At 35.4% G+C, this 25,491-nt stretch overlaps 3 protein-coding genes across 9 annotated transcripts; 2 read left to right on the top strand and 1 right to left on the bottom strand.

Annotated features, from left to right (window-relative positions):
- On the top strand, positions 5,910-6,889 carry LOC109715626 (zinc finger protein 4-like). The gene has a single exon (XM_020240732.1). It carries the CDS (start codon positions 6,151-6,153, stop codon positions 6,793-6,795), a length of 645 nt encoding a protein of 214 aa, XP_020096321.1. The 5' UTR covers positions 5,910-6,150; the 3' UTR covers positions 6,796-6,889.
- On the bottom strand, positions 9,794-10,270 carry LOC109715384 (uncharacterized mitochondrial protein AtMg00820-like). Its single transcript, XM_020240361.1, has one exon. It carries the CDS (start codon positions 10,268-10,270, stop codon positions 9,794-9,796), a length of 477 nt encoding a protein of 158 aa, XP_020095950.1.
- Positions 15,871-19,766, top strand: LOC109714881. 7 transcript variants are annotated; one of them, XR_002217444.1, is made up of 7 exons: positions 15,875-16,286; positions 16,678-16,828; positions 16,926-17,018; positions 17,842-18,045; positions 18,855-19,073; positions 19,225-19,429; positions 19,525-19,766. XR_002217444.1 is itself a non-coding variant. In XM_020239606.1 (6 exons), exons 1-5 carry the CDS (start codon positions 15,931-15,933, stop codon positions 19,050-19,052), a joined length of 1,002 nt encoding a protein of 333 aa, XP_020095195.1. In that variant the 5' UTR covers positions 15,875-15,930; the 3' UTR covers positions 19,053-19,073; positions 19,269-19,766. The 7 variants fall into 7 exon arrangements, 5 of the variants coding, with proteins under 5 accessions (XP_020095196.1, XP_020095198.1, XP_020095197.1 ...); XR_002217445.1 differs by having other exon boundaries at positions 15,871-16,286; positions 17,842-17,881; positions 19,269-19,766; XM_020239606.1 differs by having other exon boundaries at positions 19,269-19,766.

Here is a 25,491-nt window from a genome sequence, read left to right as displayed (position 1 = left end):
ACTCTTAAGTTAAAGAATTGTTATCATTTAACAACTTAGTTTTCATCGTATTTTAAATGTGAAAATTAAATAAAAGATATATTGAAACTTAAGTAATCAAACTTCATCATATTTTAAATATACAATCTAAATAAAAAATTAAGAACAATCATAATTAAATATATTTGGATGAAATATAATTAAAGAAAGAGTAATTCAAAACAAGTCACTAGATACTTGGGAAATTACCTACTGGATACTTGGGTCTACCTTTGATGTTTAGGAAGCTTAAAAAAGAAGATTGGGTAAGTGTCATTAAAAATTTCTAGAGAAGGATTGACAGTTGGCAGGCTAAACTTCTTTCGAGAGGTGACATATTAACATTGGTTAATTTAGTTCTTTCTAACCTGTCGTTGCATTTTTTCTCTAATTTTAAAACACCAAAATGGGTTTTAAAACGTGTGGAGACGTTATGCAAGAATTTTTTTTGGAACGGACGGGCGAGCTATAAAGGGGTTGTCCATTTGGTTGTTTGGAAAAACGTGTGCATTAGTTGGAATGAAAGAGGCTTAAGCGTTAAGGATTTGGCCACCATAAACGATGCACTGGTAACTAAATGGTGGTGGCATTTTTTTACTGATAGGGACTATAATGGACTAAGTTGATTAAGGGCTTATATTATAACAGAAGGCGACCACTGTTTCATAGTAGAATCTTTTTGACCAGTCTCGCAATGGTGGAAGAACATGTTAGAATTGAAGGAAGTTTTCAAAATAGACTTGAGTTACGGGCTGGAAGAAGGACTACTCATTGATTTCTGAAACGATAGATGGTGTGGTGACGCACCCCTTAAGTCATACTTTCTAGATATTTATTCTCGCATTGACCTTAAATAAGTGCGAGGGAGTGATTGTTTCTCTGCCTCCAGATGGAGGTGGAGAAAGATTTTGAGAGTGAGAAGAAACACACAACTCAGTAGATGGAGTATTAGGGAGCTGAAGAGCACTCTCACTAACTTTCGAGTTAATGATCAACCTAATGGCATCCACTCGAGATAGAACTCTGGCAATAAATATACGGTCAAATCAGTGTACTCGCTCATCAGGATTGGGGGTGTCAAAGATGTCGCGACTCCTGCCATCTAGAAACTGAAAATTCCAATAAAAGTTAAAATTTTTCTTTGGTTAGCCTTAAAAAAAAGACTACCAACTACGGATAATCTTATCAAAAGGGAATGGTCAGGAAATAACAGGTGTGTCCTGTGCGCCGTTGATCTAGAGACAGTAGATCACTTGCTGGTGGACTGTGTTGTTAGCAAGTTCTTCTTGATTTCGCTTCTCGACGACCCCCACATCTTCCCCTACATTGAGGACGTCAACATCATCTGGGAGGAGTTGTCAGGGAAAGGGTCACAGGTTGATGATCTGGTACGAAAGAAAAAACGCTATTTTTCAGAACCTATATATGAACGCTATTTCTACTGCCCACCGTATTAGAGTACTGGCGAAAAAGTGAGCTGATTTTTGTAGAACTGGGTGAGGGCAGCGTTTGTTACGCCCTTCGTTTTTTATGCTTTTTTTTTTTTGTTTTTACTCTGCTCGACTTTTTTGTTTTCTTCTTTTTTGTTCTTTTTTCTTCTTTTTTGTGCTGACTCTCTGTCTTCTTGAGGCCCTAGCTGCTTTACTCAATATAGCTAAATTCATTTACTTACTGAATGAAACAAGTAGCGTGCTACCCTTCTCTATCTCACAAAATAATACTAAACAAGTCACTATAATTAAGTTCTCCACTGTGTTTGTTTCCCCTTTCTCCACTCTAGCGGAATAGACTTCGTCCCATGCGAGAGCGACGAAAATTTTGATATTTTGGATGACCTGAACTTTCGACCGTACTAACATTACGGTAAATCAAATAGCGAAAATAATCAATATTTATCGAAAATTACTTTCCTTCTCTCCACTTAGGGTGTATTTGAATGCCTGTAAAACTATTTGGAAAAAAAAAATTTGCTTGAAAAGTGGTTTTCCCTTATTTGATTACTCAATATTTATCGAAAATTACTTTCCCAACAATTTTTTTGTACAAATTCTCGAAAAAAACCAACTTTTTGAATTTCGCCCACCACTGGCAGAAAACGAAAACTTGCTCCCAAAACGCGCCCCGCTCAAAAAAAATGCGGTCCACGAGAAAGCCTGGTTTTTGTGGACCACATGAGTGGTCCAAATGTGGACCAATCACCCACTCCTCACACTAGCGACATAAAACTATTTTTCTACCCAAATTTTTTTTAACTAAATTTTTTTATTTTTTATTTTTTTATAATTTTACTGAAATCAAATACACTTTTATAGTGAAACAAACGAAAAACACCTGCTCTCTCTCAATCTCTCTCTCTCTCTCTCTCTCTCTCTCTCGTGCCCACACTTTCTCGCTCACTCATTGGACATTGGCATATTGCCCTTGTGTTTGCAGGAGGACTAAAAAAGGGATTGTGCACCCAGGCTTTTTGACTCTGTCACCCCCGTAATGTTCTTCAGAATAAAAAATAAAAAAAAAGCTCCATTGACTGTTTTTTCAGTCTAGGACGCCGCAATTTTTTTTTTTTCTTAAAAAAAAAAGCTGTTCCGGTAGAGATTTTATTATAAAAAGTAATATATATATATATATATATATATATATATATATGCTAATTTGTATAAAGAATTTACTAGTTTTGCGCTTTTGCAAAAGTGGATCATCTTTTTCGATTTTACAGATTGGACCGGATTTTCAACCGTCTAACCAAAATGCCATCATCTACATCTGCCTCTTTTGTATTCGGTGAGATATGTATATCCTAACGTACAGTCCTGACGAATCTTAAATGCACCTCTTGGTCAACGGAAAATCTTCGTTCGAATCTGCAAATATCGAAAAAAGACGCTATTTATTCCAAAACCCGAAAAATTATTGAATTTTATATAAATGCATAATCTATAATATATTATTAATATATTTCACTACCTACTCATCATCCTCAACTCCGCTGCTCCCAGCCAAGGGCCTAAAAACTCTACAGCAAGCCACCGATGGCTTTGAGTAGCAGTCTCCACTCTATAATTAAATATATATATATATATATATATATAATATATTAATATATTATTAATATATATAATAATATAAATATATATATATAATAAAGCCCGGCCCCTTTTCAGGCTGCTGAAAATTCGCGTCTGAATCTGCAAATCGAAAAAGACGGCCTATTTTACAAAGCGAAAATTAGTTAATTTTTTATATAAATTGGCATATATATATATATATATATATATATATAACATTATTCCACCTACATCATCATCTCAACCTCCCATCTCTTCGGCCAAAGGCTAAAAATCTAAAGCACCACACTTGGTGCTTTGGAGTATTCTAGCTCCACTCTAATATACTATAATATATATATATATATATATATATATATATATATATATATATATATATATATATATATATTTATATATAGTAGGGCTACCTTTTACTCATATATTATTCTTGTTGTAATTTTCGAATTGACGATCCAACTGTTAAACATGATCTAGAGTATTTGAAACTTTTAGAAATAAGTTTCGTAATTTTTCAAAATCATTATAAAGTCCATCAAATGGGTATAAATGACGTCAAAATGAACAACATCCTAAAAATGATGACTCGGATCCTTCAATTTAAGATCGAGTTATTGATCTTTTATCTTAGTTAGTGAATAGGAAATTTCTATCAAAATTCAACTGATTTCATTTTTTTACACTGTTATACTACTAAATATTTCATACGGCCGATAAAAATTGACAATTTTGTGATACTTGATCGTAAGGTAATGATGTCGAAAAATTATAAAATTTGATTTCTATACGTTTTAAATGCTCTAGATAACGTTTAACGGTGTGGATCGTCGATTCGGAAGCTCTATCATCGAAAACAACTTATGAGTAAATGTGATTGTACTCATAAAGTATAGTGGCGCACACTCTCTCTTCTCTCTCTCTCTCTCTCTCTCTCCTCTCTCTCTCTCTTATATATATAGTATTATATATATATATATATATATATATATATATAGAGTTGGACTGGGCTACTATTAGTAGCAAAATTCCATTGTTGCTACCAGTTTTTTAACCTTTGGATCAACTCTTTTCATTATTTCTAACCATTGGATTAAATAGTATAACCCAGTAAGAACCACTCAATCTTAGGGGGACCACTCAACTCTAACCGACTAATATCATTCTGACCTTATAATTTTTCATTCAAAAGTTAAAATTTTGATAGCAAAAAGAACATTTTACTATTAATATATATATATAATCATTATAAAGTTTCAGGTAAAGTTTTATACATCCAATTCAAATGTCCTAAGCTCATCATGGGTGATAATGTGTAGCTCCTGTTCCCACCCATCTTTTTGAGCGATGCCCCAGTCCTTTCGCACTTCCAATCCTGTTTACACCCTCTGGTGTCCGGCGCACTAGCTACTTTTGAGCACGATATATAGCTAGGTTCAATCATTTTTAGGCCGACCACTTTTTTTTTTTTTTTGGATAAACTTTAAATACTATCATTCTGGTTTCATGCTTTCTCAATTTTGTATTCCGTACTTTTTTACTTTAGTATTATCTGATTTAAAGTGTATTAAGTTAGTGTTCTTTGATTTTATTTTTATCTTTTCATCAGCTTCTTTGTTGATATTTCGTTGAATTATATACAAAAAGAACTTCAGATACTCTACCTATATTTATCGAATATTCACTTTAGCACCCTTTAGTTTTAATTTTGCCACTAATTTAATGAAAAAATTAATAAAAACGATAATAAAAAAATAAAATCACAGGATATTATATTGATATACTTTAAATCACATGATACTAAAGTGAGAAAGTGTGAAATCACAGGATGGTATTTAAAATTTTTTCTTTTTTTTTTTCATGTCACTGGGAGAAATAGATAGAAGTAGAATATGAAGCACAAAAGCCTTAAATCAATAGAAATCATCAACGAGCATTGGGCTAATCTGTTTACTGAGATCACCCCTGTAGTGCGCGATCACTGTATTAATTGTAAATTCATTTTTTTGAGGTTAGAATATTTTGTGCGGTTTAGGGCTTGCTTATTTTACCGTAAGTGGGGAGCGAAAAATTAATTTTCAGCGAAAATTGATCACTTTCGCTATCCAGTTCACCCAAAATATCGAAATTGACTTTACTCTTCTATAGGATGAAGTCAATACCGATGAAGTGAAAGAAGAGAGAAAAATTATAAAATATTAGTGAAGAACTTAATTATGGTGACTTGTAGGGTTACTCTCTCTCTTTCTCTCTCTTTCTAATTATATTCTATTCAAACATATTTAATTATGGTAGTGATTAATTTTTTATTTAGATTGTATGTTTAAAATATGATGAAGTTTGGTTAGTTAAGTTTCAATATACTTTTTATTTAATTTGCACGTTTAAATTTTAAACGATGAAATTAATTTATTAAATGTTAATTATTTTTTAACTTCAGAATTTTATTTGTTGTATTATTATCATTTATATACAAAAAAATAATAAAATTATTTTAAATTTTATTTTTATAATTGTATAGAAATATAATTATATTACTTATTAATTTTTTATAATTTATTATTTATTAAGTTAAATGAGAGAGAAGAATATCACAGTAGAGTAGAGGTAAGTTTATCAAGAATACAGAAAATAAAATAATTTTATAATTTATTATTTATTACGTTATTCACTTTCTGCGGTGCGGAACAAACAGTAGAGCCGGTAAAACTCAACTTCTATAGCTGTAGAAACAAACGGCGAAGATACAGTAAATTCTTTATCTGAAATCTAACTCAGCCAAAAATAAATTTGATTCAATCCAAAGAAATCAAATCTGCTTGGGTTGGAACAAATAGATCTGTAGAATACACTCTTATATGGTCCCGCAGCTGCTGGAATGAATGGTCCCCCCCTTAAAATTTTCCTACTGTAGATGAGGCCTAAATGCTTCTTGACAACGAAGAGCAGGGAAATAATAAAACAATTATATACGCTGTCCAGAAAACTAGTAAATCACTCCTCCTGCAAAGTATATTCGCGCACATAAATACATAGAGTTGCTAATAATAGAAACCCTAAACCCAGAAAAATGGAACCACCACCAGCACCAGCACCACCTTCCGCCCCCAGCCTCTCTCTCGCCTTGTCTGCTGCGGGCTCTCCGACAGCGGCGGAGGAGGAGAAGGAGGATCATCGCGGGGCGGACGTGAAGCTGTTCCCCTGCCTGTTCTGCAACAAGAAGTTCCTGAAATCGCAGGCGCTGGGGGGACACCAGAACGCGCACAAGAAGGAGAGGAGCGTCGGCGGCCTGCAGTCCGACCTCGACCTCTACCTCCCTCCTGCATACCCGACGGCCGGGCCGACCGCCTTCCAGCTCGCCTCCCATTCGTGCCGATCGGCGCCGCCCGCGTACGACGGCGGCAGCTCGTGCTTCTGGGGCTACGCCAACAGCTCCTACGCCGCCGCCGGCGGCACCGCCCGCTTCGCCGCCCACCTGCCGCTGCTCGCCTCCGTCAGCTCCAACCGCGCAATGTCCGCCGCCGCCGACCCCCCCGTCGGCCCCGACGAGCTCTTCGATCTCCTCAACTGGCAACGCGGCTCCCACCACCACCACCACCACCCCCACCACTCCAACGTCGACCCATCCCTCCCACCACCACGCCAAAACCAACACCAACACCAACAAAATAGTAGTGAGGATGAGCCCGAGCTCGATCTCACATTAAGACTCTAATAATATATAAGCTAGCTAAGTTGTTTTCCTTTTGTTTGTTTTTTTGTTTTGTTTTGTTTTTTGGTTTGGTGGGGATGGGGAGGAGAGGGGGTTCTGTTGTATGATTAGTTGCTTGTGTGGGAGATAGATTTGGATCTGGGGGCGAGGAGGAGGAGGACGAGGAGGATGAGGACAAATGCATGTGATGGCGAGTCCCCTTTTGTGCTTTGCAGGTGTTGGGTAGTGCCCGGTGGTGGGGGTGTCGCCGAGTCGCTGATGCATGCTCCTTTTTGGGGGTTGTTACATCAATGCTCCCCTGCAGTGCGCCTGCACAGAGTTTCTTTTGGAAAGGGCGAATGCTTAGGGTATCCCCCTAGTACGTTCTATATTTGGCATCCTTTGTGCTACTTTGTAATATTGTACAACTCTTTTTTTAATTATTATATATATATATATCTATTTTAGTAGATTGTGCGGCTTAACTAAAGTCTACGCTCACAAAAATAAAAAAAAAAAATTGGTCATTCCTAGAGCAAATGGCAAAAAATTTAGTGGTTGATATCCGAGACCCAAGTTCGAATCCTAGTTGATTCATATTTCTAGCTAAATTTATTTCTAAATGAAATAAACGAGACGGGTAGTGTGCTACCTATCTCTCTCTCAAAAAAAAAAAAAAGTATTTCCATCCATCGTTTCTAACGCAAGTGATAAAAAATTTAGTGGTTGATATTTGAGGTCTCAAATTCGAATTCTAATTGATTCGAATTTCCAACTAAATTTATTTTTAAATAAAATATACGAAACAGATAGCATGCTGCCTATATATCTCTAAGAAAAAAAGTATTCCCTTATCTTGATCTAGAGTCAAAGGTTCTATATATCTTACAGCGAAATTAGTAAAATTAAAAGTGAGATGAGCGAATGGAATTGAACCATCACCGAGTAATTTACCAGTCTCTTTCGTGTACAAGACTTTCTCATTCTAGCACTGATAGTGGCATGTAAGATAAATTACGCATTTGGCCCTCAAACTATAATCACGGAAACTTCAGAACTATTGCAATCAAGTTCTATAACTGAATTTAGTTGGCTAAATATTGATCTCTGGCTGATGTAGAAATGGCGTAGTGCTAATGTTATCTAAGATGACATAAGGCTTTTATATCAACGATGTATTAAAATTTAGTTAACTAAATTGAAGTGTGAAATTTAATTATAATAATTCTTAAAATTCAAGCTAAAAATTATAATAAATTAAAATAAAAGGATTTAAATATTATGTGTCACGTAGTTTGAGCACGTAATCGCAGAAGCTTTGAAAGTAATTAAGTAGTTTTGTTTGCAGTTCAGAGCATATGCATCGAATTAATGTTCCGAGCAATTATTGCACCATGTGGGTCGTGCACAGTGCAGGTCATTATCTTTGTCATGTTTTATACTTGGCTCACTATTGGCCAATAATTTAATTTTTTTTTATTTCAAATTATATTTACAAAAAAATAAAAATAATTGAAATAAGATTATTGTGTACTATCATATGTTGCATTGGATGCATGCAATATTATCTCAAACACAGTCGATAAATCGATTTAGATACTATATTTTGAAACAAAAGATAATTGGAGAAGAATCTGATTTTATAAATTACAAAAGACCTCTTTATATAATAGAAGTCAAGCGAATACATAGTAAATCATATATGAATTATAGAATACAATAATATAAGGAATGTCTATTATCCTATAAAAAGAAAGATACAATGAAAATTAGGTAACCAAATATTTATATAAGGTAACCCCCGCCGCAAGCTCAAGGTGGAATAAATACTGAGAGTTTAGATAGAAGGTATTGATGACGTTGAATAGTTTGAGATTTGGTAAAAAAAAAGGGCAAGTTGTTGAGCAGAGGGAACGAATGGCAAAGATATTGTTCCATTAATATAATGATAGTGCACAAACTGACAATCAATTTCGATATGTTTAGTACGTTCATAAAAGACAAGATTATTCATAATTTTGATCGCACTTTGATTGTCACAATATAAAGGTATTGAAGTACAGCACTGGACACCTAGGTCACCGAGGAGTCCACGAAGCCATAAAATTTCTGCGGCGGCAAAGGACGTAGCACGATATTCAGCTTTTGTACTAGATTTGGCAACAATATCATATTTCTTTGACGGCCAGGAAATTAGAGAATCTCCAAAGAAAATACAATAGCCAGTCGTAGACTGACGATCAGTAGGATCTCCAACCCAATCAGTATCACAATAGGCATGAAGTTGAGGCTTGGAAAAGGAAGAAAATACTAAACTTTGACTAATACTTTCTCGCAAATAGCACAAGATGCGTAAAAGAGCAGCATAGTGAACAGAAGTAGGTGCTTGCATAAATTGGCTAACAATATGGACCGCATAAGCAATATCTGGGTGAGATATAGTGAGATATACTAACGCACCAACTAGCTCACGATAACGGGTAGGATTAGTGAAAGGTTCGCCCATATTTGTTAGTTTTTGGTGGAGCTGCATAGGAGTATGCACAGTGTCGATGTCGGTGAGCCTAGCACGAGATATCAAGTCAGCAATGTATTTTTGTTGAGACAATATATATCCTCGAACATTATAAGCCACTTCAATTCTCAAAAAATATCGAAGAGGGCCAAGATCTTTCATGTCTAATTATTGCTGAAGATAGGATTTAACAGAATAAATACAATCAAGATTATCATTGGTAATTATCATATCATCAACTTACAATAGTAAGGCAGTGAGCCCATGAGCAAAAGTGTGAATAAATAAGACAATCATTTTTTTCTTTGATGAAATACAAAAGAAATAATAGCAGACTGAAATTTTTCAAACCAAGCTCAAGGAGTTTATTTAAGACCGTATAAAGCCTTTTCGAAGTCGACAAACATGACTGGATGGATGGGAAAGACCAAGAGGTGGTTGCATATAAACTTCTTCATAAAGATTGCCATGTAAGAAGGCATTTTTAACATCAAGTTAGTAAAGAGGTCAACTACGAGAAGCAGCAATAGCAATAAGGACATGAACAGAGATCATCTTAGCAATAGGGACAAACATCTCCTCATATTCAATGCCATATTCTTGAGAGAACCCTCGAGCAACTAAACGAGTCTTATAGCGATCAATTGAACCATCAGAATTTGTCTTGACTTTATATATTGACTTACAACAAATCAGAGTCTTGCCAGGCGGGAGGGGAACTAGTTCCCAAATACCAGTACGATGAAGAGCAGTAAGTTCTATGGTCATTGGGTCCCGCCATTCAGGAATGGAGACGGCTTGACAGTACGTACGTGGTTCTTGGATATTAGAAATAGCCACAAGAAAAGTATGATATCGTGGAGAAAAGGAAGGAGAGGTAAGACAACCAAAACATTTCGCGGGGTGATTAGTACACAATGGATAGTGACGCTCAGCCGTCGTCAAATCGTCGAATGGAACAGTAACTGGTGGGTCGTACGTCATGAGGTACCGGTATTATAGGAAGTTCTGCAGAAGATGAAGACGTAGTAGGCTCAGAGTCAATAGGTTGGGGCTCTTCAGGAGAAAATGTGGTGGCCGAGGAAGAATAACAAGGAAGGAAAGATCAACAACAGAAGGTGATAAAACGACAAAGGGATCAACACTTAACTTGGATTGAGCATAATATGGTAATTGTTCAAGAAAAATGACATTTCGAGAGATTCGCATACAACGAGCAGTAGGATCATAACATTTGTATCCTTTATGCTAAATACTATGTCCTAAGAAAACACAAATTAATAGAGGATTTTTGAGTTAGTTTGGCTTGTTTATGCAGGGGCAGGAGAACAACGCAAGTACATCCAAAAACATGCAAAATGAGTAAGATGGTGAATTAGCATACAATCTCTCACTAGGGGAAATGCCAGAGAACATACCAAAGGGCATAATATTAATCAAATAAATTGTGAAAGAAATAGCATCAGCCCAAAATTGTTTAGGCACAGGCCCATCAATTAGAAGAGAGCGAGCAGTTTCAAGGACATGTCGATATTTACACTCAGCAACACCACTCTATTAAGGCGTATAAGGACAAGAAAGTTGCGGCAAAGTACCATATTTAGCAAAAAGTTTGACGAAATTCATTCGAAAGACACTCACCACCAGAATCAGAGCAAGAAGTTTTAATAGTGACACCAAATTGAGTTTGAAACATGTTAGAGAAATTTTGATACAATTGAAAAGGTTCAGATTTGTTATGTATAAAATAAATCCAGGTAAAACATGAGTAATCATCAATGAAAATAACATAATATTTATTTCCAACACGGGTTGATATAGGTGCCGGTCCCCAAATATCAAAGTGAATAAGATCAAATAGTGCACTTGAAACGGAATTGCTAACAAGAAAAGGTTTAATGGAAGGTTTAGCAAGTTTGCATCCAATGCAAGAAATAGATTAAGAATTAAAAACAGAGCCTAATCCACCACGACGAACTAAAACACTAAACTTATCAAAAGAGATATGACCGAGACAACGATGCCGAAGATTGGAAGTTGGAGTTGTAGCAATATTCGCATAGTTAATTTTAGAAGGAAGGTACAAATAGTCCATATAATACAGACCGTCACGTCTATGGTCCTGTCCAATCAAAGTCCCGGTCCGACGATCCTGCACATGACAATAAGATGAATCAAAGGTCACTGTGCAGTTATGATTAGTAATTTGGCTAATAAATAATAAATTAAGAGAGAGTCGTGATATATGTATGATAGAGGGAATAATAAAGCATCTTGAAGTATCAATTTTAGGTGAAATAGTGCCACTATGATTGACAGAAAGAGAGGTACCATCAACAGTAAAAATATGTGAAGGTGAATTAAATTGAGAAGGTGAAGAAACTAAAAAAACATGTGGTGTTATATGAAATGATGCGACTGAATCTAAAATCAAGGAATGCTCCAAAGTACCTCCAAGATCAGTCATACCAAAGCTTGATGGCGTAGACGGAAAGACAAAGGACTGTCCTAACGAAGTAGATGGTGTTAATTGGGATTGCTGAAACATCTGCAATAGTTGAGGAAGACTCAATTGAATAGTCGAAGGTTGCTGCTCTGTAGATAACGCATTGTTGACCAGAGGAATAGAAGGAGCAGATGCAACAGTAGGCATACCATAAGAGGATCGCAAATGCTGATCTACCTATTTCTTTTAACGGCAATCTTGAATTAAGTGGCCCCAAAGATGACAATAACGACAATGAATGCTCCGCTTGTCTTTTCTAGTACCAAGATTTGGGATGTAATTAGAAGATGGTTGATGATGAGAAGTAGGCGCCGGCATAGGAGGTGGAGTAGCAGGACCATGAGCAGCAAGAATATTAGGCATTACAGAAACAGAGGAACTCAAAACTCGAAGACGTGTCTCTTCGGCAATCAAGTCCACGAAAGCTACATCAATAGTAAGAAAAGGAGTTCGATGGAGTAGTTGGTCATGTAACACTTCAAACTCAGGTCATAGGTGCATAAGAAACTAGAACAATCATTGTTGATCACGCACCTGCTTTTGCTTGACAGTATACTGACAAGCTAAGCAAGTGCGACACATGGGTTCATCCATGGTCGCTAGTTGATGTCAACGAGCCTGCATAAAACTGTAAAACTCTTGAATACTACACTCACCTTGGTGCACCATGGAGATCTCTTGAAACTCAGTATAGCATAGCTGGATTGCTCATACATCTGCCGAAAAAGAGACAACATTTGGTGAGCGGTGGACAGATTGATAAGCTGCATCCGAATGTCTATGTTTACTGATGTAGAAATAATTCCACAAGCACGTCGATCAGCAACAAGCTAGTCTTTGAGTTTAGAATCATCGGTTGGTGGACCAGCATCATCAATATGTCTAGTTAGATCGAGAGCATCAAACAAGAGTTGAATGGACACCGACCATGCACGATAATTAGGCTCAGAGAGTTTAACATCGAGCTAATTAGCAATAGTCGGTGTAGGAAACTGTGTAGGCAGTACAGGCGGCATCGATGGAGGTGCGGATATGATGACAGAACTAGATAGGGAGATACCTACGGTGAGCTTGTGACGACCAGCTTTTGTAGATCAAGCTAGTGATCAAGCTAGTCACGCTCTGAAACCATGAAACAAAAGATAATTGGAGAAGAAATATAATTTCTCTTTGATTTTATAAATTACAAAATACCTCTTTGTATAAAGAGAGGTCAAGCAAATACATGGTAAATAATGAATTATAGTATACAATAATATAAGGAATGTCTATTATTCTATAAAAGAAAAGATATAATGAAATTAAGGTAACCAAATATTTATATAAGATAACTGTTATATTTGGTTTAGATTTGTAGTTATCTAAATTGGAGTTAAATCCTAATCTAATTGGGATTAGATATTATTTAGATTTAATTTGGCATATATGGATTTTAATTAGGAGTGTAATTCTAATTGAATTAGAATTAGACTCTAATTAGGAGACATGTATTATATATACATGCTACGGCCAAGTTAATGACGCCGCAACCAAAAATTAAGAAGTCGCGACTCGAATTAAGCTTGAGAGTTCTTGGTTCTGTACGGTCAAGGAGCTGGCCTTATGATGCCATGCTAATTAATTAAAGTTGAGGTTGCTTGCTTCCGCGGAGGAGTTGTGATGCACTAATTAATTAAGTGGCTTGTGATGGTGTACGGTGGCAGCAACACCATCAGCCAATGTGCATGGTGCCGTACTTTCTTGTTTTGGTGAGCCGAGCCAAGATATATTGTCAGGACGTGCTAAGAAGATGCCGTATATGGTAACGCGCGTCGAATATATATTTACTTTGGTTTCCGGGTTTCTTCGAGAGATCTTCTTTGTACTTCGCCTTTTCGACATTAATAAATTATTTGCTCCGTCTTCGCCCGTGGACGTAGGCCGTTGGCCGAACCACGTAAATATCGGTGTGTTCTTTCCTTATCTTTTCTTTTCTTGCATTAATTTATTTTCTGGATCTATTTTTCGTCGTTTCGATTTTAACAATAACATATTTAACTTTCCATGATTAACCGTACAATGCGGCATAAACACATGTGAATAAGTATACATATTTTTTAATAGAACAATAATTTATAAAATATTTTTAAAAAAAAATTCATAAATTTTTGTAAAATTGGATGAAATATTTGAACGTAAAGATTCTGTCAGTCATGTAACTCTTCTTTTCTTTTTTCTTTGTGCTTCTAAAAATCACTTTAAATAAATCATATGAACACCATCAATACTTTCAATCTCAAATACATTATTTAAAAGAAAGATATACTTACCAACTAGTGATCATAACAGTGTCCTGCTAACCCGTAAAAAGTTTTAAAGTTGATGAAATGAATAAAATTGGCCCTGTACCTCCAGATCTCTTGTCGTACAATAATAGCTTTCTGGAATCCTGCCAAATTAACTTCTGACCTGCTGCACCAAGTAGGGACCTTCTTACAGTTTTGGTGTACGTCAGGTGTGAGAACTGATAAGTGAACTTCTGTTGCAAGTCCACAGTTTGCGCGTTCCGTTTACAACGGGAGCTGGCTCGTTAAAATAGTTAATGTAATATCAGATGCATTATAGACCGTTGTTATTAAATTTTAACTTTCTCCGCTTGACCCACAATATAGTATCATCTGGTGCCCTTAAAAGATCCTTACAGCTTCAAATAACTCAATGATGAAATTGTTGAGCACCTGCATAGGAATTAATAGCAGTAATTACATATATATGTGCGGCGGTGTTCGAATTTGACGTTCATTGCTTTACTGAGAGGATTTGTAAATTATTACTACTGTGCGCTCGGTATAAAAAATCTGGGCTTGACGACGATATTGGGCCTATTTTTGTTTTTGGTTTCGTAGTTTTTCAGGCCGTATAGCTTTTTACGGAGATTGCGAAAACTGAGTTTGCGCCAGATTAATTGGTAATGATTTGATGACCAATTTGTTTAGTACTAAAAATTTGGTAAATCTTAAAAATAGTTAAAAGTTTAGTAACTTACATTGAAACCCTTTCTTCTTGTCTTAAATCGGTTAGTAATTTGTGTCAAGTTCTATTGTATGTAGGATTATTAATTGCATACAACTTTCTATAAATACATCAAATTGTGAGAGTATATTCCTTCAAAGTTCAAGTGCTGATATTTATATTTGAATCTGCTGTTAGAATCTACTGGTTAAATTTGCTTAACTAGTTTAATCATAGCTAATTGATATGAACAAATAAGCAAATTTATAAGGATATATTTGATCACTTAACCTTTTGGAGGACAATGTAACCCTTAATATGAAATATATCTAATTGTTCATAGGCTTTTTTTAAAAAAAAAAAATATTCCATCAATAAATACTTTATATATAGCACGAAAAATTACAAATAACTAATCCTTGAGCAGTTGATTTGTATCTACTACCCGCTTCGTTTATTTCATTTAGAAATAAATTTAGCTGACAATGTGAATTAATCAACTACAATTCGAATTCAGAATCTCTGATACCAACCACCAAATTCGTTGTCACTTGCGTTAGGAACGGTCGGTAAAAAAAGTAACCAATAGTTGAAACATACTTTATGGCTGAGATATTTATCGGGACGGTTTCATGTACAAATTTTTTTTTTGTGCATGAGACTGTAAAATAAAAAATTATAGAATGTACCAGTTATATTAGTGACGTGACGTTATTCATCAATCAAATAAATTTTTTGGGATTAATATACCACAACATCATGATTATAAAATAAAATATTTTTATTATATTTTTTTTAAATAAGAAATATGATTAATTTGTCATTATTGATATGGTGTAAGTACGGCACACTACACTTCCTCCTCCTAGTATGACTAACTAGAGTACATGTGCTTTATAGTTTATATACGAAATTACTTTTCGTGGACCAAGTTCACCACGTCATCCGCGGACCGCCCAACTACACTAGACGCGCATCTATCTTCTTCGTTTCGCAGCATGATGTACGCATCTGCACTGGACCTACTGCACCACGTCATCCATGGACCGCCCAATTACGTGTGGCTCGTGCGTCTCTTCATACCACACACACGGATACGAAGACGACGCTGGTGAGGAGGACGAAGAAGAAGAGGGAGAGGATAACAATGGAGGCGCTCTACCTCCTCTTCTCCATCGCCTCCACCGTCGCCACCTCCTCCCTCTTCTCCCTCGCCCTCTCCCTCCGATCCCTTGTCTCCCTCCTCCTCCCCAACCTCTCCTCCGCCGCCGCCGACGAGGGCGGCGCCGCCGAGGAGCTCTCGCCGCCGCCGCCGCCGCAGCGGATCCGGCTCTACGAGGGCCGCGTGCGCCACGAGCGGCGCCGACCCGTCGCCCACGCCTTCGACTACCCCGTCCGCTACGCCCTCGTCGACCTCGACCACGCCCCCGGCGTCGTCTCCTCCTCTTACTCGCACCTCCACCCCGATCGCGCTCGCGAGGTCGCGGGCTCCAATGGACCTGTGTATCGCCCCTCCCCCCTCTCTCTCCCTCTCCCCTTCCTCCTTCCTCTTCTCCTCGTTTGATGATTAGAGCTCTCTTTTCATGTATGTACATTGGAGATCCCTCAACTTTATTTGAGTAATTTTACTCTATTGAAGTAAGATTTTATGGATTAGTAAGCGATTTGGCCAAATTCGATAGTATGAATTGTTACTAATTTGTGACCAATATGCAACAAAACCATACATTTCAATAATATTATCCATTCGATCTACTAAAATTACTTAAATCTAGAAAAATGCCAATAAGAAAAAAAAAAGAAAAAGTTTGCTCATATTGTTTAGCTGTTGACATTTTACCTTTTTTTTTTTTTTTGTTCTCATAGCTGATAGTGAAGGTTTGGGTTTATATAGGTATCTTTTGACGATACCGGAGAGCGTAGGTTATGAGCAGAATCCTCTGAGCATCTACTATTGCTATGATTTGGAAGAAGAGAAGGAAGATGGAGGAGGAAGAGGAGATGCGCGGCGGTGTTCTATTCTCCTCAAGATGTGCATTGCCGAGGTGAATGGTTTTTGAATGATCATCTTCTTCTTTTCTAACTTAAAAAAAGGATTGACATTAAAGATCACGAAAAATGGTTTTTGTGATTTGAATTTAGGTGACGAACACTCCGTGGGGAGAGAAGGTGTTCTTTACATTTCGGCCAGGCTCTGATCTGGTGGCGAAACCCCTGCATGTTAGTCCATTCATGGTATGTTGTTAACAAGAGAAGAGTTTGTAGTTCAATAAGTATTGGTAGTTTGTGTTGATTTCAGTGTTACCGTTCTTCTGTTTATGATGCCAATTTTAATCGAAAATATTTTTGGATAATGAAGTAATTGTTGACACTCAGGTGATTTGAGGCTTAACATGTTATGGGAAAAATAATTAGAAAAGTTTAGTAGTATGCAAACTACTTTGTAGAATTGTATCCTGTTTTGCCTACAGTTCTAAATTCCTTGTCACTGCTCTTCGAATAGCCTTCTTCATTATTCTTGACAAATTGAGGTGAAAGTCGTGATAGTGTGCATTGGCAGCTGCATAACATTGGTGGCGCAAGGGTTAATGTAGGATTAAGTGGCATGAAGATCATGATACCTCTTTCAAATTAATTACCGAACAATGGTGACATTTTTAATTTAGTTGCACAGGGCCCTTAATTTGTATTAAGTAGTAGGAAACAACTGTTATTCTTCAAAAAGCTTAAATTAGTCCATGGACTTAATTAAATGGGAGGAAGTTAAATAATGTTAGGAGCCTAACATAACTCAAATTCAGGACCTTCTCTGGTACCATATTAAATACTACGAAATACCGTTAACCTCTAAAAATTTAAGTTATTAGAGGATGGTGCTTTTATATTTTTTATATTCAACTATTTGGTATTCACTTTTTTGTAGTCCATTTTATGACTGTTCCTCAGCCTTATATTTAATAATTCCTACCTACCATAGCTCAAATTCTTAACCTATTTTCTTGTTAATTTCTCTCGCCATCATGTTTCACTTAGTTGTCTATTTTCTAGTACATTGTAGGATATGCAAGGAAATTGGAGTATCCATGCGGATGAACCAGGCGAGGATCTTTCTGTTGTAATTTCGGTTCAACATCCCACACTTGGGAATTATTTTACTGCTACTTTACGTGCCAAAGAAATATGCCATTCCACAAATTCAGTTACTCTGGCAAAATACTTCTGGTTAATGCCGCATAAGGTTGCAATGTGGATATACTGGGAGGTGAAGTGATTTTGTTTCTTGGCTGCTTATTCTTGCTTTTTCATGGTTGTGTGCACGTAAGCATGGTGATTTCTACTTATGTACTGTTAAAAAAAGAAGCGGTTATATCTTTTTGATGCACTGGTCAATAAGGTGAAAAGGAAGAAGAAATTTCAGAGCGAAGCGGAGATGATTCGAAACTCCAGATTTTAGTTATAGCGAAGTCTGAAAAGAAGTTGCCTATTAACTAGGAGCAGTCAACCAATCTTTTCTGACTAATTCATTGTTCCATTGAGTAGCAATCTTCAAGTAGAATCATGGTGATTGTACCCTTACACTTGATCTATGTTAGGTAATATGGCATGGAAGCATTTTTAGAATCGTTTTGGTTTTGGAATATTCTGGCCTTATGCTCTTACCACTTGTTATTCTTAAATTTTTGACAAGTAAAATGACTTGAAATCATATGATACATTTTCTAACCAGTAAAATTAGATTCTTTCAGATGATTCTAATGTCAGAAGCACGGAGTTTATAGTTACTTAAGGGGTGGGGTTTCTTATATTTTCGAATCAGCAGCAGTGTATTTACCTCGACTAAGTTTTCATTAAATATATGAGCTTGATTTTTCAGTAGCTAAAGCTTGTTATGGCCATCCAACGAATGGGAAATTAATGAAATGTGGCAAAAATAAGCGAGTGCTTTTTCCGTGAACTCTCTGTAATAAATGACATGTATGTGCTTTTAATCTTTAACAGTCATTCTTAATGTTTCTGTAGCTTTTTCATCTACTAAAGATTCTGATCTTCTTGCTCTTTTCATTGGTTCAGGCCCTAAGACTCTGGTTGAAAAACGTCAAGTTTTTAGGCCATCCCAAGTATCGCAACCCAAACTACCGGGCCGAAGCTTTACTCCGTGATCAGGAGCTCAGCTGCAATAAAAATTTGAACAATTCAAATAGCACAAGCACTGAGGGTGACAAAAAACGGTGGTGTGTGTGGAGAGATGCGCAATGGCCATGGTCATGATGCTATCTCGGGATTACACAGGTAGCCCCTATTTCATTTTTGTAATGTGCTATTCATTGCATGAATAATCAATTTGTCTTCCATATTTTTCGATGCATTTTCCTTTTAAGCTCATTCATTACTTGTCAAATGAAAATATTTTGCTGGCACTATGACAACCTCTTTCTTTTAGCTATCTTTTCCGTCGGATGCTGACTGTGCTTCGAACAATTCTAGTCAAATAGCACTTATTCAAAAGTTGGAAGGATCAGACACACCGTGCGAACCAATCTGGGCCACCCAAATTGGACTCTGCGCATATGGTTGGTTGTTGTTCTGAACTACGACGATGCATATCTGGCTTGGTTGGAGCTTCAGTAGTGTTGATTCGAAAAACAGTAAGCCCTAAGGCACTAGCAGTTTTTCGTTGAATCTTTTGAGTAACTTTCGTCTGAATCGCAAAGGTTACAGAAACCTTTTTTTTGGCTTTCAGCCGCGGCTTGGCCATTGCTTTTCTCCGTAGAGAAGCCGTTGCAGAAGTTAGGCCAAATAATCTTTCGACATGTAGACTGAACTAGAAAAACAGCTTACTAAATGTCTTCTACATAATAGCTATTTCATGTTTGATAGGTAGTAGATCAGTTCCATTGCACATTAAGGTCAAAAAGATCATTAGATATATCACAAGTATTATAATGATTTCGAGGGAAATATAGTAAAAATATTTTAATGATATATTTTGATAAAAATTGATAGTTGGATTGGATTGGATTGGATTGGATTGGATTGGTATCTAATCATACCAAACAAGGGTGAAACGTTTTGGGTAGTTCATAAAATGTCCGGAAAATGAAAAAAGAAAAACATAATTTCTCTTATAAAATAACAATTTTACTCTTCTATCATAACTTGTTAGCTTATTTAAATTCAAATATTTTTCAAGAATCAGCATAAAAACATTATATTTAAAGTCAAATATTTAATTAAAAGTATAAAAACTTGGTTTTTTTGTCTTGGAGAAGGTTGTTAGTACTAGTACTAAGACTAATTCTGGTCGTTTTTTTTAGAAATCACGGTGTTTCTATTCTAGGCGTGGTACGGTTAATTCTAGATTATCTTCCACCAAATCCAACTTTTAAGTAAAAGTAGATTTATTCTGACCCCATAAAAGAAGATCAATGAACTTGTCGAACGAAAACAACGCAGAGACTCTCGGTTTATTTTGCCCAATAAAAATCTCAAATATTTATGTAAATATATGGGGGTGAAATTATCTCTAATATAGTAACGAAATTTTTTCTTTTCATGAGCCGGATAGCTTGCTATTTTTATTTCAAAAAAAATTGTTTAAAAATTGATGAGGATGTCAAACTTATCTTTTTGTTTAATGTGGCTAATTTAGTCATATTTCTGACCGCTATAGTTGGACCTCTCTATATAATTTTAACTGCAGTCGTTGAATTTGAATCTGTGTATAATTACAAGTACTGTATTATAATTACACTACTTGAAAGCAAACAACTCCTAAATACATCTAGCATAGAGAAATAATATAACTGTTCTACACTTTTTCTGAACGCAGGTTTGTACGGATGTATTTCGCATAAAAGTACATAGCCGTATGAACAATAGATAGAACGGTCTTGTACTAGAGACTGTGCCCCACCAATTTTTTTTTTTTTTTTTCTTTTTCCTCGACTGGGACGCGACTCATTTTTAATGGGAAATAGTCGTGGAAAAGGATTACGTGTAGAGAAAAACACCACGTTTTTATCGTTCCCATCGAGGAGGATCAAAATCGAAAAAAAAAAAAAAAAAGCGACAATGCGGCGTAGTGTTTATTATTATATGGGCATGCATGCAACACACGCCGTCTTTGACTTCGGTGCGCCGCACGGCAGCGGCGATTCCTCTCTCTTTTTCTGGGCGGTGGTTCGATTTCCCACAGCAGACGGCCGAACGCCGCCGCAAATTAAACCGGTGGTGGCCCCCACCTTATACTTTTATTCTGGGATGCTTCCCACCGTTAGATTTANTAACCAGAGTCATTCTTTGATAAATGATCATTATGAGTCAGACTCAATAGAATTAGATCAGTTCATTTTTTCATCGTTAAGGTAGAGAACTGAACGAAAAATCTTCTTTCTCTATCATCAATCGAATCACTGTTCGCGACCCAGGATTCTATTTTATCATCAATCCAATCACCGTTCACGTTTTTTCTTTTTCTTATCAATGAATAGATATCTTTACTTGTACGACTTAGATGTCTCGTATTTTTCGAAAAAAGTGATTCGATTGATGGGATTTGATATAATACTTATGAGATCGATGAGATTGATATTCAAATATTTCTTCTTAGAACGTATTGATTTGACCCCATAAGCGGGACCACCACCCAATAGCATGTTGCCACCAGAAGCAGAACCCCGTATTTCTTTCAGAGAATCTCCTAATTGTTTCAGAGTAACTAGAAAGAGATTTTTTAACCATAAAAAATTCAGTTCAAATGTAGAATACCTATCAAGAAGTTTTTGCAACTCAATCATGTATGATAGAATCATCAAAGATTTTGATCTTTTCTAACTCTGTTTGTAACTCGCTAGAGGCGGGAAACGAAAAGAAGATGTATACGAACGAGACCTCAATTCACAGGAAACTTACAAGATATTTTATTACCTCCGTATCCAAGCATCAATGACTTGTGACCTTAATTCATAACTGGCTGCTTATCGTTCCAAACTTACAAAATATTTTATGACCTCTGTAAAATATTTTTATAATTTTTTTATTATTCAAATTGATTTTGCAAGAATAAATAGAATAAATAGAAAATTATTGTAAGGATAAATGAAAAGGTAGGAGCACCTTTTAAAGGCAAATAAAAATNAAAAAAAAAAAAAAAAAAAAAAAAAAGCGACAATGCGCCGTAGTGTTTACTATTATATGGGCATGCAACACACGCCGTCTTTGACTTCCGTGCGCCGCACGGCAGCGGCGATTTCTCTCTCTTTTTCTCGGCGCTGGTTCGATTTCCCACAGCAGACGGCCGAACGCCGCCGCAAATTAAACCGGTGGTGGCCCCCACCTTATACTTTTATTCTGGGATGCTTTCGACCGTTAGATTTATTTTTTTTTTTTGACCAATTTCGCTCCGCAATATATGCTATTTCACCCACATTCGTTGAGATCAGTTCGTTTTTTTATCTTAAGGTAGAGAACTGAACGAAGAATCTTCTTTCTCTATCATCAATCGAATCACTGTTCACAATCTAAGATTCTATTTTATTATCAATTCAATTACTGTTCATGTTTTTTTTTCTTTTTTCTTATCAATGAATAGATATCTTTACTTGTACGACTTAGATGTCTCGTATTTCTCGAAAAAAGTGATTCGATTGATGGGATTTGATATAATACTTATGAGATCGATGAGATTGATATTCAAATTTTTTTTCTTAGAACTTATCGATTTGACCCTATAAGCGGGACCACCATCCAATGACATGCTGCCGTCAGAAGCAGAACTTATATTTCTTTCAGAAAATCTCCTAATTGTTTCGGAGTAACTAGAAAGAGATTTTTTAACCAGAAAGAATTCAGTTCAAATGTAGAATACCTATCAAGAAGTTTTTGCAACTCAATCATGTATGATAGAATCATCAAAAATTATGATCTTTTCTAACTCTATTTGTAACTCACTAGAGGCGGGAAACGGAGAGAAGATGTATACGAACGAGACCTCAATTCACAGGAAACTTACAAGATATTTTATTACCTCCGTATCCAAGCATCAATGACTTGTGGCCTCAATTCATAACTGGCTGCTTATCGTTCCAAACTTACAAAATATTTTATGACCTCTGTAAAATATTTTTATAATTTTTTTATTATTCAAATTGATTTTGCAAGAATAAATAGAATAAATAGAAAATTATTTTAAGGATAAATGAAAAGGTAGGAGCACCTTTTAAAGGCAAATAAAAATGTAAGCAAAATAATATAATATATATATTTAAATAAGCAAAATAGTTATTTCACAGGAAATAACCTTTTTTTTAATGTTGCACTAATAAAGTCTAACTTTAGGGTTATATTTCGAAGAGTTTCAAATTTTATAAGGATATTTTTAGAATAGTAAAAATTAAAAAGGATAATTTTTTTAGAAGCAATTGCTTATATATTTCTGAAAAGTTCCTGACTTTATGATTTACCTCTCTTAAAAGGCTAATATTGAAAATATCCTTTTTACGTTTTAACCTATTTCCAATATACCTTAGAGTTAAAATATGTTAATGACCTCTGTTATCTCTATTAAATTACTATTTTGCCATTTTCAAATTTATCCTTCTACCATCATCGACTTTTTTTATTTGCCCTTAAGTTAGGGGCACAAAAAATATTTTGCTTTTTGATCTTTTCAAATATACTCTTCTACCATCACCAATATTTTCTTATTTGCCCTTAAGCTAAGGGGAAAAGTGGCATTTTAATTTTTTTTAACTGTGGTAGATATTTAACTCGCGTCTAACCCAAGTTAACTTAACGGGTGGTAACTGCATGGGTATTTTGAAATAACGGAGGAACATATAAGGGGTATATTGGAAAGAAAAAAAAAATGAATAAATAAGATATTTTTCAAATTTTGAGGGGTATATAGGCAATTATCCTTTTTTTTTATTATCCTTGTAAGATGGATAAATATGAAAATCGAGAACTTCATAAGGGCATAAAAGCAATTGCCCTTTTATTTTATTTTATTTTATTTTATTCCAGTAGGTGGCGGCACCCAAACATACATTTTTTAGTTTTAGTAAAAAATGTTAATTTTTACGACAAATAATAGTTTTAGCCTCCGTTTGGTTAGGGGTTAAGGGGTGGAATAACCCTTAACCCCCATTTTATCCCCAAACACTTCCCTATTTTATCCCCAAACACTTCTAAAAATGGGTGGGGTTAGCTAACCCCATCTTAAATGGGTTATCCCGGATTAGCTAACCCCACCTAACCCCACCAAACCCCAACCAAACACTATTTTCTATTCATAATAACCCACTATCCTTCTTATCCCACCTACTCCAACCAAACACTATTTTTCACTATCCTGGACTAACTCCAACCCCCCAACCAAACACAAAAATACTCTAACCCCACCTTAACCCTAAATTTAACCATATTTCTGGAATAACTAGTTTTTCCTTAACCCCGAACCAAACGGTAGCTTAGGGTCATCTAATTATACCACATGGCATCTCAAGTTATCTTTTTCTCATTTATTTATTTTTGATTAATCAGGTGATCTCACCTTATACATCTTTAGATCACAAATATTGAATGGTGACATTTTTTTTGTGCACAGAAAAAATCTACAAACATGCACAAAATAATGCCAAAATTGTGACTAGACAAATGCAAGATGAGTCAGCTAAGGAAATAGAAATAAAATTTCAGTAGAAAGCGTTCTAACGATTTTTGTCTGTGGCGATGTTTTTTCAGACGATACAGCAATTTAGTGAGCAGCCACATCGTTTCTTTATAATGAAATGAAGTGACAACTATACAACTATATATATATATTGATTGTCATGTTAATTTTTTTTTTATTAGAAAAATCAGAAGAGTTTTAGCAAAGTAACCTCATTGACATATAAATCGATCTCTAACAATTTGACTCAATTGCAACAACAACATAAAATAATGAAAAAAAAAAGAGAAAATTAGAGGCCCGAGAAAGTGAAACTTAGAAGATAAATTCAATAATGACCAGTGATCTTAACTAAACCTCTTGATCATTATGATTAATTCACCAGATATAATCAACCAATTAAGTAATTATTAATTTGGGAAAAGCTGATCAATTAAATCATCGTGCCTTCAAAACCTTAATAATTTAAAATTAAATCAGTATATATGGAGGACTTCAAAAAAAAAATTTGAGAGAAAAGCTTTTTTTTTTTTTATAACCCACCTCATACAAATGTTGACTTTTTAAGATTTGAAGAGGTGAAAATATAATTAATTAAGTAATAAATTAAGAAAAGTGTGATTGTTGACCACAATAACCTTAGATTTCAAACGTGACGCCCTAAAGAAAAAAATAAATAAATAAAAGTTAATAGTAGATGCTCTAATTTAAAGTTGTGCTTGTCTAAATATATGTCTCTTCCCTGATTGGTTAGTTTGTTCCCGCGGTTAAAACTTAAAATACATCTTTTTAGCTTCCATAGCGAAGCAACAATTATCAAAAAAAAAAGAAAAAAAAAGCGTAAAAAACTTATGTAAATTATAAACTATTTTTTTAAATTCGCTACTCAGCCTTTCAAAATTATAATTTTATTATTTAATTTTTTTGTTTATTTTATTTGAATTAGTCAACGATATTTTAATGTTAAATATAATCTAATTACTTTAGCAAATTTAGATTTAAGAAAATTACATAAAGTAGACTAACTAAATATAT

Source organism: Ananas comosus, linkage group 9 (genome assembly GCF_001540865.1).
Source record: "Ananas comosus cultivar F153 linkage group 9, ASM154086v1, whole genome shotgun sequence".
NCBI classification, from domain to species: domain Eukaryota; kingdom Viridiplantae; phylum Streptophyta; class Magnoliopsida; order Poales; family Bromeliaceae; genus Ananas; species Ananas comosus.
This window is presented reverse-complemented; position numbering and strand designations above follow the sequence as displayed.

What these genes read in the sequence shown, in the direction of transcription:
- LOC109715626 (XM_020240732.1), top strand. Translation starts at nt 6,151, where the DNA reads ATGGAACCACCACCAGCACCAGCACCACCTTCCGCCCCCAGCCTCTCT.
- LOC109715384 (XM_020240361.1), bottom strand. Translation starts at nt 10,270, where the DNA reads ATGACGTACGACCCACCAGTTACTGTTCCATTCGACGATTTGACGACG.
- LOC109714881 (XM_020239606.1), top strand. Translation starts at nt 15,931, where the DNA reads ATGGAGGCGCTCTACCTCCTCTTCTCCATCGCCTCCACCGTCGCCACC. An exon ending in TCAAGATGTGCATTGCCGAG is followed by an intron (nt 16,829 to 16,925) that starts GTGAATGGTTTT and finishes ATTTGAATTTAG; the next exon opens with GTGACGAACACTCCGTGGGG. An exon ending in TGCATGTTAGTCCATTCATG is followed by an intron (nt 17,019 to 17,841) that starts GTATGTTGTTAA and finishes AGTACATTGTAG; the next exon opens with GATATGCAAGGAAATTGGAG.